Source organism: Cyprinodon variegatus, unplaced genomic scaffold (assembly GCF_000732505.1).
Source record: "Cyprinodon variegatus isolate N-32 unplaced genomic scaffold, C_variegatus-1.0 Scaffold1044, whole genome shotgun sequence".
Classification (NCBI taxonomy): domain Eukaryota; kingdom Metazoa; phylum Chordata; class Actinopteri; order Cyprinodontiformes; family Cyprinodontidae; genus Cyprinodon; species Cyprinodon variegatus.
In genome coordinates this window covers 35305-47734 of record NW_015151497.1, presented here as the reverse complement: position 1 = coordinate 47734, position 12430 = coordinate 35305, and the positions used below count along the sequence as shown (strand labels likewise).

Below are 12430 nucleotides of genomic sequence, written 5' to 3'. Positions count from 1 at the left end.
GCCGTTGCAGTTTTATGCTTTATGCTCTATAGTCACAGAACCTCAAGTGGTCGTTATTGGATCCAGGAGGAAGACGTGTCAACTCAAACCCGATCACCAGCCTCTCAGGGGCTAAGGTTTGTTTTGTTTTCTTTAATACAAGTCATTACAATAATCATATCATATTTCTCCGATCCAAGCTAGAGTGGCTCAGGTTATCCTGAGCTATCTCTACAGATATGCTGCTATAGGCTTAGACTGCTGGAGGACATAGGGACCATTTTTCATCATTCTGCTTTATTATATCTCTATTCTCTAATTCTGCAGAATATGTTAGTTCAATCTCTAACGCAGTGTTGTTCAATCCTGGTCCTCAAGGCACCCTGCCCTGCATGTTTTAGATGTTTCCCATCTTTCACACACCTCTTATCAATTGATAGCAGATTATCAGGCTTTGCTGAACTGCAATCATCTGAATCAGGTTTGCTGAACCTCAGAAACATCCAAAACATGCAGAGCAGGGTGCCTTGAGGACTAGGATTGAAAAACACTGCTCTAACGTTATTCTCGCTCTGCTTTTTCTGATAGTAGCTTTATCTGGTGTGTTCCCGTATGGCTGTGACTCCTTCCTGGAGAGAAATATGACCTGTACTGCTGCTATCAACACCTTGGTTTATAGATGTTGGAGCCTAGTCTGTTTTCAGTGTTTAGTACGGGTATTCACCTAGACATAGCTATGGGCTAAGCTTTAACTATGACTACCTGGATGTTCTCTCTGTCATCCCATTGAGATGAAAACTGGCTCGGAGCTCATCTGCTTAACTGTTTTTTTCCTAGACAGAGCCACCTGAGGAGCAAGTTCATTGTTACCAGAAAGTATTTATAGAACAGCACTCCTGTGTTTGTTTTGTATCTCTGGTTCTTTCTGTATTTAAGTTCTGTCTCCTTGAACCCAAGTCGACCTCAGCAGATGGCCGCTCACAAAGCCTGGTTCTGGTTCTGCTGGAGGATTCTTCCTGTTCAAAGGGAGTTTTTTCTCTCTACTGTTTCTGCATGCATGCTTGGTGTGAGGGATTGCTGAAGAGTTAATGAATGTGTGAAGTCAGCTGGTTTTAGTTAGATAGGAAACTTTTAAGCAATCTGAGTGTATTGTCTCCATATGTTGCAAGTTGTACAGCCTAACCATGACCCTAACCATTACGGGTTCATACCTAACCCTAACCACAAGCTAAACTCAATTTACACCTTAGTCCTAAACCTGACCCCTGACCCAAAGGAGATAACACTGCCATATAGGGACCATTTGAATGTCCGCATGTGTACCTGTAGGTCCCCACAATGTAAGTAAAACAAGAACTAATACACACTTTGAATCATTACAAAGCTATCAGTCAAGAACAATAACATTTCAACATCAACAATCAATCAAATAAACCAAAGTTATTGCTTTTGTTTATTTTTACATGAATACCGTATTTAGCATTTTTAAGCATTTTAACATAAAAGTTTATTCTTTAATGAAAGTTTTCTGCTAGATCTCAACATACACATATGTTCCTAACATGTAGGTACCCTTTGTGGCCAGCAGAGGGCATCCGTTCTATCTGACTCATACTTGGGTTCTCTACTGTGACCACACCAACATCTGGTGCTCAGAATAACAGTTTTTGCCAAAAACATTTGAAAAAGTGGGATTAAGTCAAACAGAGACGCAACAGCTATTGAAAACAATTTAAATACTTGTATATGAAAAAAAAGGTGTTAGAGTTCCACTCCCCGCTGCCCGAAGGAAACATTATAGATGTTTAAAGAGTCCTTTTTCTGCTATGTGGAGGTGAGATAGAGCATTAAGATGTATGTACAGGCGACACACTGTGCCACTATAAAGACATGTTTACATATCAACGGCAACCATGATGGCAAACACAACAGAGATAGCCTCATTTTTCTAGCCTCAGTCAGACTGTTGCCCTTACATGCAAGCACACTTGCAAAGAGGTCATGATATCTGTAGATACTTACTGGTGAAAGTAATCCAAAGACGTAATTCAGAGTGAAATTATTCAGCCACACCCCAAGTAAGCTAAGAGCACAGTGTGTTTAGTATTAAAGGCTTGGTCACAAGAGAAGCCCTTCTGTTACACATCCATGAAATGGAAAAAAAGAAGCAGAAAGTGGAACAAAGGGGCCCGATTTCCACAGGCTTTCTGTTTTTCTTCTCTCTCAAGGGTCTCATTTGGCCTGTTAATGCTGCTAAGAGGTCATTATCTCTGGACCCTTGGTGCAGGAAAGTCGGTACAAAAAACATGTGAAGACAACAGTGGAAGAGAGCCAAGAGCAGAGGAAAGTCAGTAAACACTTCCACTGCAGCCGCTCCTCTAGGTTGTACCTCCAGAGTATATTGTTCTCCCACTCACAGCTGGCCTTCCTACTTATAGTTAATATGAAATGACACATGTAAGGAATGCTTAGATCACAGTCTGGGAATATGCCACCTTTTTTTCCTACACATACCACAGCAGATCACAGACTTATACACCGATAAGTTGCAAAGAGTTTACATCACTCAATGAAGAAGCAACACGGACATCCATCAGTTGAGGAAACTTTATTTTCTTTAATCCGTCATAGTTTATTGTTTACTGATCATTAAAACAGTCCAGGAATAAAAAAAAAAAAAAAAAAACTGATTTAAGGCTAAGTCATGTATTTTAATAAGTCCAAAGTTAAGACTGTTAGAGAAGACAACTTTAAGCCTAAATTTGTGATCAATGTTTGGTCTCAACTGAAATTCTTTGATCAAGATTGTGTTTTTACAGATCGTATCATCATGGCGGGCTTTACCCTGGAGTGAGGAATGAAGAATCGTTTCTATTGGTGTGCATGGATGATGAAGCGTTTTTCCTGGACCAATAAAAGTGAAGAATATGATTTTTAAAAGGTATTTTTAAAAGAATGTAGTCTGTAAAACTTCATCTAAAAATAATAATAAAGGATTAATTAAAAAATAGAAAATGTAGAAAAAATTTTAAAAAACAGGACCAGAATATATATTTTTTTCTAAATTAAATAACATAATGATTTTTCCTGTGGTATATCTGCATTGAGTAGTTCCGTGTTGCCCTGTGATGGATTGGTGATCTGTTCGTTCGCCCATAGACAGCTGGAGAGAAGCACTAACTTTTACTCAAATTACATTTTAAATGAAGTAATTTTGTACTTTTACTTGAGTAAATTTTGAGATGGGTAATTTTACTTTTACTCTGAGTAAAATTTAGGCAAAGTAAAGATCCTTTTACTCAATTACAATTTTTTAGCACTCTTTCCACCTCTGACCAGTTCCACCAGGAGGAATTATAAACTGTGCCGCAAGAATATTGACTGAAACCTGTTGATTAGTTGTCTTGACAACCTCCTCAAAGGAAGGTATCTAATTATCAAACGGGTGTATGTATGTTTATATTTGAGCCTGTATATATAATATTCACTGTAATATTCACATTTGTGATCTTATGAAGATCTAGATCTTGTAAATTTATGCCGATGATGGCTCTATGCAATGCTCTCACCAGCATTGTGAGTCAAAGTTACAAAAGCGTTACAATGGATCTATTTTACAGGAACCAGTTCCTTCTGACTTTGATTCTCTGCAGTGCAAAACACAGCCTGGAAGGCCCTGTTAATTACGAGTCATGAGTCCACTTTTTGTTCACTCAGTTCCAAGAATCATATCACTGAACCAAAACAACTTGTAGCTATAAGAGACCATTAGCTAAAGCTGCAGTCATAGCCACAAGTTAAAGCACTGATGGAAATCCTGTTTTTAAAGATCATAGCTGCAACAATTTTCATCAAAATTATTTTCCCACAAATAATACATCCAAAGAACTTCTAGAGCATTGAAGATCAAAAATTTAAACTTTTCTGGAACACTATATAAATAATTATTGTTTCTTTGTTTCTTTAACTGGTCCAAAATATCTTAATGTTTATTCAGGTTATCATGCCAATGTGGACAGAAAAGGATTCTGCTCCAATAGGAATAGTAGGTTAAAGACACGGGAGACAGAGCTCAGGCTTTAATAGATATTGGCAGCTCAATGGTTGAGCTGAGAAATGTCTTCTTCTCTGACTTACATAGCTATGGTTTTAGCAAACAAGAAAAAACTCAATAAAGCAGCAAAATGAGAGTGAACATGTGCCAAGTTTTAGAGCGCTGGTGCCGTTTTAGGGAAGCTCAGAGGCTCAGAGCCACACAGAGGTTGCTGCTTTTCTTCTGGACAGGTAGGTTTAATGTTTGGTTTGATTTGTGTTACCATTAGTGGGCCTCACAGCCAAATGGCAAACAGGGGAGCAAGAGAGCGCCACTTACTGGCTGGGAGGACTTAAACTTTTAGCTTGAACAAGAAAAAGGAGTTTTTATGGCAACATTTTTAATTGGGTCCTGATCTTCAGGCAAAGGCAGTGAGCTGTAAAGGTAATGAGAGTTAAGGAAAATTAAGTTGATCACAAAATCGTATTTTTTGTTTTTTTATGCCTTCTATTAATTAAGCTCCTAACAGCTGCCATCAGAATCGAAAAGGGTGTGAATTGCAGCTAACTTCAGGAAACATACTGTCATTTTAGCTCTGAGTCTAACAATTTACTTTTTGTCAAATGTTAAAGGAGAAGTCCGGTCAGCAAGGAATGATCAATGGATCATTATCTATACCTAAAACTAATACGTTTGTGGTGATTTAATACATTTAGCGTTAATCAGTAAAAAATAAAAACAATAATTTTTGTTGCGATCACTGAGTCCGGGAGCTGCCATTTTTGCCCAAATATAGTAACACCTCACTCCTGACATCTTCCTGCAGTGATGTCATGGTGCGGTAAGCCTAGCTCCATTCTCCCCCACTTTAACAACAATTATTTAAGATTTTGAGAGAAGTTAACCATTGAAATTTGGAGAGCTATGGTTAAAGTGACAATGCCCAAGTGCATGGCAGTTAGATGTTGTAATACATCGGGCAAAGTAAAGAATTGTTATTTCACTTTTCCGATTCATGATCCTCCAAGGACGGGTTCATTGTTGGATTGCCAACTTGAAGAGGGAGGATTTGCCATCAAACTTCTGGCCAGAGAAAAAACACGTAATATGTAGCCAACAGTTGGAAGAATGTTTTCAAGATGACTTGGATAATAGTGTGTTGTAACAAACACCAGATAGAGCCTTGGGACTGGGCTCAACAGCTAGTACCGCACTGTGACGTCACAAACCGGTGGGTGGCAGTAGTGTCTTCAGTAAAGCACATTCAAATAAAATTACTCTAAAATTACTCTAAAAACATATCATTTATTGAACAGTATGTAATAATTTCATATTTAAAGTAGTAGTAGTAAACTTTTCCTTATTAAAAAAACTTTAGGGCATTTTTCATTTGAAAGAAAAGCATTAAAGGGATCCTTGATTACTACTACTGTTGCTATAGACTGTATTTAAGACATATTTATTTCCTATCTAAATTACAATGCAGTAAAAATACTATTAGTTGTTTAGTTTCATTAAACTGAAAAAAAAAATTGTCACTCGAATGTTGTTTACTCTGCAATGCATTCTGGGCAAATGATGTATGCTAGGTCTTGTGTTACTAGCTCTGTCCATCCAAAGCAACAGTTTGAACGAGAGCGTGTTTAATTGATGAGGATATAGAAACCTAGGGTGACCAGACGTCCTCTTTTTTCCAGACATGTCCTACTTTTCATGCCTAAAAAAAATCCGGGGGGAATTTCAAAATGGTTCGGGATTTTGGTCGACTACAGCGCATAGCGGAGTGTTTTTTTTTTTCCTCTCTCGCGCTGCTCCCATGTCCCTCATCTCGGTGTAAGAAGCTTGAGAAGACATAGTTTGTTCTTCTTTACTAGTTAAACAAAATCTTGGCTTCCCAGAGGACCATGACTCCCAGTTACAGGTTAAAATGAACACGTTTTTTATTGTACAGACAGAATCAGACTGCAGAGCTTCTACATATCTTGAAATTTTGTTTCTGGCATCATTATATTAGTGAAGACATCCATAAATATTTTTAAACAGAGCACAGAGAGAAGTAGACAGAGCTTCAGATTTAAAGGTGAAAGAGATTTACCGGGATATGCAACACGCAATAAAATATATCTCCAAGTTTACCAAAAAGTTTACCAGAAAAAAATATGCTATGCTATATTTAAAATGAAGCATATCCAATATTTTTCTGTATGGAATTAAAATTGTACTTATAGGGATGCATGATATATCAATTTTGGCATTGGAATCGGCTGTTATTATTTTTTTCATCCATTTATGTTTTTGGGCCCTATAGTTGTAATGCACTAAAAGGCATCTCTGTAACATCTATAAATATCAGTGTGTTGTGGTCTTGTGTTCTTAAAAATAGGAAAGCATTCAATAAATATACATTTGAGCTGTACAGTCTGGGTCCCTGAGCAAGACCCTTAACCCCACACTGCTCCCCTGGCGCCGCACAATGGTAGCTCACTGCTCCCCAAGGGGATGGGTTAAATGCAGAGAAGTAATTTCCCTCTGGGATTATTAGAGTATATAAAAGAAAAAAGAAAAAAGAAAGTGTAACTGTAGGTCCATGAGCCCCCACCCGAGTGTCCCAACCAATGTTACACCCTAGCAGTGGCCTAGTGGTGAGCTATGCTACAAAGAGCTCCAGTTTCTAACTGATGCTATTAGCGATTAGCATCAGGATCAAAATATTATCTTAGGTGTATCAGAACGATGTGTTATGACTGAAAGATGCTTCACAGTGACTTTAAATAGTAAATCATCTTTGGGTTTGATTTTCATTTCACGTTAGCTTCTGCTAATGCTATTAGCTCTAACTTATATAGTAAACAGTAGATGACCAGGCCACCACCTCTGTTTGGTTTTAAACAGATATCTCATATATAACGGTTCATGAAAACTTTGAGGCAGAATGTGGTGAGGTCTTAGTTTAATCCAGTCAAACGAAATGTGATTAAAAAAAACAGGTCTGCTAATGTTAGCCGTCATGTGCAATACGCCGGTGAAGATCCTCAGTCATTCAGGTCATAGTCATTCTAAAAAAAATAAATAAAAAAACTATCCGCTGGACATTGTTTGCAAGTTTGAAGATGTTTTGGTTCCCATCCAGGAAGCTTTTTCAATTCAAAATGTCAGAAATGGCATTGAGTTTGAGGTTTCATACAGTAGCCCAACAAAGCCTTGTTTTTGTTAAGAAAACATGCAAATTGTTCTTGCTATCATCGCAACCCCAACCCCTTTACAGGCGAACAAAAGACTTTGCCTATTCAGCCAGCCCAACAATTCTCTTTAACAACCCCCATTTCAGAGACATAGACGGGTATGGGATATTGCAGGCTAACAAAGAACCCAAAGGACCCCCATTCCAAAGGGGTGGACCCATTCGTCCGTTTAAATTTGCATTTTTCTAGCTAAAACAAGGGTTTGTTTGGCTACTGTATAAAGCCTCGAGCTCAACGCTATTTCTGATATTTTGAATGAAAAAAATTCCCGTATGGGAAGCGAAATTTCTTCAAACTTGGAAACAAAGTCCAGTGGATTGTTGTTTTTTCTTTTTTGGTTAGCCTTCCTGTGTTTACTCTATAGGCTGCAGTCCAGTTGAACCTAACTGTGTCATCAACCCAGCATGCATTGCACAGGTGAAAAAAAATGGTGACCTCCTTGGGAAAAAAAATGTAAGACATATGTAATTTTTGAATTAATTATGAGTCACGCAGATTCCTTTTTTAAGGTGAGAGCAAAATTAAAACATAGTTCAGCCAACATGTTCAACAAGTCTTGGATTCCTCTAAGGTGGGAAAGAATGTGTGACAAGTACCATAAATGTTTCCAAAAATGGATCTGAATAGGATGTTGATGCCAATAGTACATAACAGAGGTGTCACTCATTACCATCAGCTTTGTGAGGACTGGAGTAATGACAGTTTCTCCAATGAAAGCTAAATCTCAGGGAAGGAAAGATGAATTATCCTGTGGGTGTGATGTCATCCTGCCAGTGCGACATCCTGGACCCCATTCTAGAAGAACTTCCCCCAGGAACAAAGAAGATATGTCATGATGAAGCTACCTCTTCCCAGTATGAGAGAGTGTTGCTTTTAATGGCAACAGGGATAAAGGAGCAGATCAGCCATCAAAACACTGACATATCCACCTCCATAGAGGCGAGTCAACTCTATTCCTCCGAGGAGATGGAAACAGAAAACAGTGTGGCTGCCCTACAGGCCTGCAGAAAAGAACTGTCTTTGGCAGATATAGCTGCAGGATCTGACTGCGACTAGCGTATGGCTTTGGTGGAATTTGTAAGCTTGTAGGTGCAGCTGCAGTGACAGGGGGGTGAGGAGCAGGACTTGGCTCCAGGCTCTGCTGGGCCGACTACATACGGATTGCATTCCTTATAAGGTCTGCCACACTTCTGTGTGTCCTGTGGAGAGCTGGTCTTCTCTACCCCTGATGTGCTGGAGGGCTGAAAATAGTGGAGAAATCCCAAATTGATTCCACTTTAGTTTTAGATAGAGCCTGAGCAAAATGCAGTATGAATCACAAGGCAGGAAAGGGGAATTTGAGAGTGAGTCACTGCTCTGTTTTGCTTTCCCCTTAGTGATGCCTCCATGCAGGGTCGGAGGGCAAACAATTCAAAAACAGAGGAATTCAAATCTGTGTGCAGCAGCGAACGGAACAAAGAGCATCCTGAGCTGGATCTTACCCTGCTTTGGTACCTCATCCTGTCCTGTTACAGCTGGGTGGGGGTACAGCGGTGGTTTCCCCTCAGGCGTCTCTTCCTCAGCTGCTCCTTCTCATTCACCTTACCAACAGGCAGCACAACTTGGCCACTTTCTCCGGGTCTTCTTGGCTTCCTCCTCGTCCCACTACCTTCCCCTGGTCCGGTCCTGTGAGGATACAGAACACACTCAAGCTCCTCTTGTTTACACCTTCAATTCATTTTGTACGCTCCTGACAGTTCAAAGCGAAGGGGCACAGCTGTATGAGTTCCCTCTCTCTGCAGACACCAGGGCAGGAACTCCACCAATACGTCACACTGAAGAAGGAAAAAAAAAAGGCAAGGAAAAGTATGCTACTGGCTGCAAAGAAAAAAAAAAAGAACCGGACAACAGAGAGGGCCTGGAAAAAGTTACTAACATCCTCAAACTGCTAAGATGTAATCACTGTTGAACTTTTTTTTTTAAAGGTGGGGAAAAAGCACAGAAATAATATGAGATCTCTTTACATTCCTTTTCTTCTGTCCTCCCCTCCCTGTTTGGTGGGATCCCTCCCTTTTTCTCCCACAAGCTGAGACAGATTCACATCCACTGTGAGTTATGGAAATTTTTTTTTTGTTTTTTTTTAAGTTGGCACATCTCCTTGTGACTTTTCTCCTATTGACAAAACAGCTTGCATTGTTTAAAAACAGAGGTCTGCAGATACTTGTTAGTCATGGTAACAATCATAAATCTTCAGCACATACAGTATTAATTTAGCTCTGTGCTGTGTGTTTGAATTATGAAATTCCTTTCTGATTATGCTTCCTTCCCACTTTGGCCCTTTTTAAGGAGCGTGCAATCAGGGCCAGATGGCCTCTGTAGAGGAACAGCACCCTCTTCTGGTGTTTCATCTTTCCTCTTCTGATCTGCTGCATTCCCGGGCCAGCACCACCAAACAACCAACCATAAAGGAATCAGACTATTTATCCTTCAGTTCTACCACTTTTAGATGTGCTTCAACTCTGAACAGAAAAAAATAAAATCACTTAAAAGTTGGTTGAAAACCATTTAGAACGTGTGTGTCAAATTATTTTTTTGTTTCCTAACTTGCTGTCCTTTAACTTTCTCAATAAAAGCATCCCCACAGCATGATGCTGCCACCATCATGTTTTTGCTTCAGCCCATGTTTCTTTGATCTTTACTCCAGATATTTAATTTTGGCTTCTTCCGACCTGAACGCCCTCTGTCTGGGGTTCAATTCAATTCAGTTTATTTATATAGCACCACTTCACAGTATGTGTCATCTCAAGGAACTTTACAGAGACAATTCAACAAGATCATCCAGTCAGATTGGTTCTAAGTTTTCTATCTAAGGAAAAACAACTGATTGCATCAACTCATCACTACAATAAAAGACAAGCCAAGCTCCAACAGCTATAACCAAAAGTTTCGAAGGCAGCAGCACAGCTGATATTTCTCTACAGGATGGAGTCGCAGTCATACAGGAACAGACCAGATGTAGCTACTGTGATGAGAAAAAGCAGAGAGAGCATAACACTAGAGATTGAATTAACAGATACTGCAATAATGGGCGAACAGAGATAGAATAAAGCAGAATGATAAAATTGGTCCCTATGTCCTCCAGCAGTCTAAGCCTATAGCAGCATAACTATAGAGATAACTAAGGATAACCTGAGCCACTATAACTAAAAGCTTTATCAAAAAGGGGGGAGTGTTTTTTCTGTGCTCCCTGGGCACCACACAATGGCAGCCCACTGCTCCCCAAGGGGATGGGGTAAATTCAGAGAGTGAATTTCCCCATTTTGGGGGAAATTATTTCTTATAGATGGGGTTTGAACTTCTTTGAACTTCCATTTCACCAACTGAACTATTGTTATGCATGTATGACAATGTAACCTCGGTTTTGCATTCTATGACCACTTTAAAGTAAAGCAGGAAAAACTGCAAAGAACTCTGGTTACTGCATTACTCTATTAAAGGATATTTTTTCTTGCAATTTTGGATGATAACTTTCTTAGACTTAATTTCATTAGTTTTATAACTAATGATAAGAGTTTCAAATTGAACTTTGCATCATCTTGAAATACTATTTATTTTGGTATGTGGTAAACAACAAGTTGGGGCAGCACTAAGAAATTAATTGTCTGGATGAAACTAATTATTCTGATGGTTTTTATTTTATTAAATACCAAAAGGCCTTAACAAAATTAAAAGATCCACTCTATGAATTTTTTTATATATATATATATAAGGAGTAGAAGTAAAAAGTTGTCTAAAAAATAAGTACTTCAGTAAAGTATAGATAGTCGACATTTCTACTTAAGTAAAGTAACAAAGTATTTGGACTTTGTTACTTGGCACCTCTGATCCTGACTTCTCTTCACAGGCTGTCTGTGTGTTTTAGAGTTCATTTGAGCATCTTTTTGTTTGTCTTTTAGGTTTTAAACAGTGTTGCCCCAGAGAGCTCATCCACTGTTATGTTCCTGCTCAGCAATGCGGGTCCGCTGACCTGCTGCAGCTGGTCTGAACTGAAGCTTAGAGGGGACACGGCCTTCTCCATTGGGGCCTACGAGTTATGGAGCAGTGTAGACAGGCCCCTACACTGCCCATTTTTAAAACTCATCTAAAAAACAATTTTTACACTTTGGCCTTCAACCCAACTGGCCTTGTCTTATTTTATTGTCTTTATTCTACTAACATTGTAAACTTAGCCTTATTACCTAATTTTAATGTGTTCCTTGTTTTGTTTTTCTTTGTAGCACAGACTTTAGTTTCAGCTTTGGCTGCTTTTAATGCGCTTTATAACTAAAGTTGATGATGACGTTTTCTGCACAGCTTCATATGTTTTTGGGTTTATCATGCAGAGCTTTAGCTCATCCACATGCATTCCTGCTGCAGCCAGAAGTTTCTTTTTTTACCCAAACAGAGTTCGTATTGTTGACCCAGTGAAAGGTGAAGGAACAGGAGCTACAGCTTAATGAACTGGGGCCGAACCTCTACAGCAGCGCCCTCTAACACAGCACCACCTGCCTTTTGACCCCACTAATATTTAACCTAAAATAGCTAAAACATAATCCTGAAATAAAATAGTCTCTATAGAAAGTAAGTCTTCTCACCTTAGATGTGTTATTTTCCTGCCAGGTTGTTTTCAATCACTGTTCCGATCTTTGTTTAGCAGTTCCTGTAAGAAGAATTTCCTTCCTTGATGTTTCCTGGTAGTCAGGATCTTCCTTAAACAACACTTCCTCCCACATAGGCCTCTCTATGATTTTTAAAATTTCAGCATTTCATAAACCATCACAAAAAAGGGAATTTTAAAGGCAGAAAGGATCCCTGAGGAAATTTTTAGACCTGATCAGTGACAGATGCACACATAATTTTGTAATGACCGTATTCATCTGATTTCAATTTGAGCTAATTTCATCATACACTTCAGAACTAACGCCAAACATCAGACTCAGGCAGAAATCCAAAGATTCCAGCAAAGATCTGAAGTCATACATGGATTTAATTTTATGGAGTAAATTTATTACAAGGAATAAAAGGAAACCAGAAAAGAAAGTGGAATATTTTTTTAATTACAAAAAAGTTTTAAGAGTAACTTTGCTGATTTCTCTAATTTATATAATTTTTCATTTTTATTTTTGAAAAGCAATATTTTTTATAGATGATATATATA

The 12430-nt window shown here is 38.7% G+C and overlaps 1 protein-coding gene across 2 annotated transcripts in view; it reads right to left on the bottom strand.

Annotated features, from left to right (window-relative positions):
• Window positions 1-12430, bottom strand: part of LOC107101007 (unconventional myosin-Ic-like) — a 38536-nt gene that overhangs the window by 24816 nt on the left and 1290 nt on the right. The window contains exon 2 of one of the 2 annotated variants that reach the window (XM_015399741.1): window positions 8736-9068. In XM_015399741.1, the coding sequence (XP_015255227.1) occupies window positions 8736-8753 (18 nt within the window). In that variant the 5' untranslated portion in view covers window positions 8754-9068. Of the gene's footprint in view, window positions 1-8735; window positions 9233-12430 lie in introns of those variants that run through there. The other variant, XM_015399740.1, reaches the window with a different exon arrangement.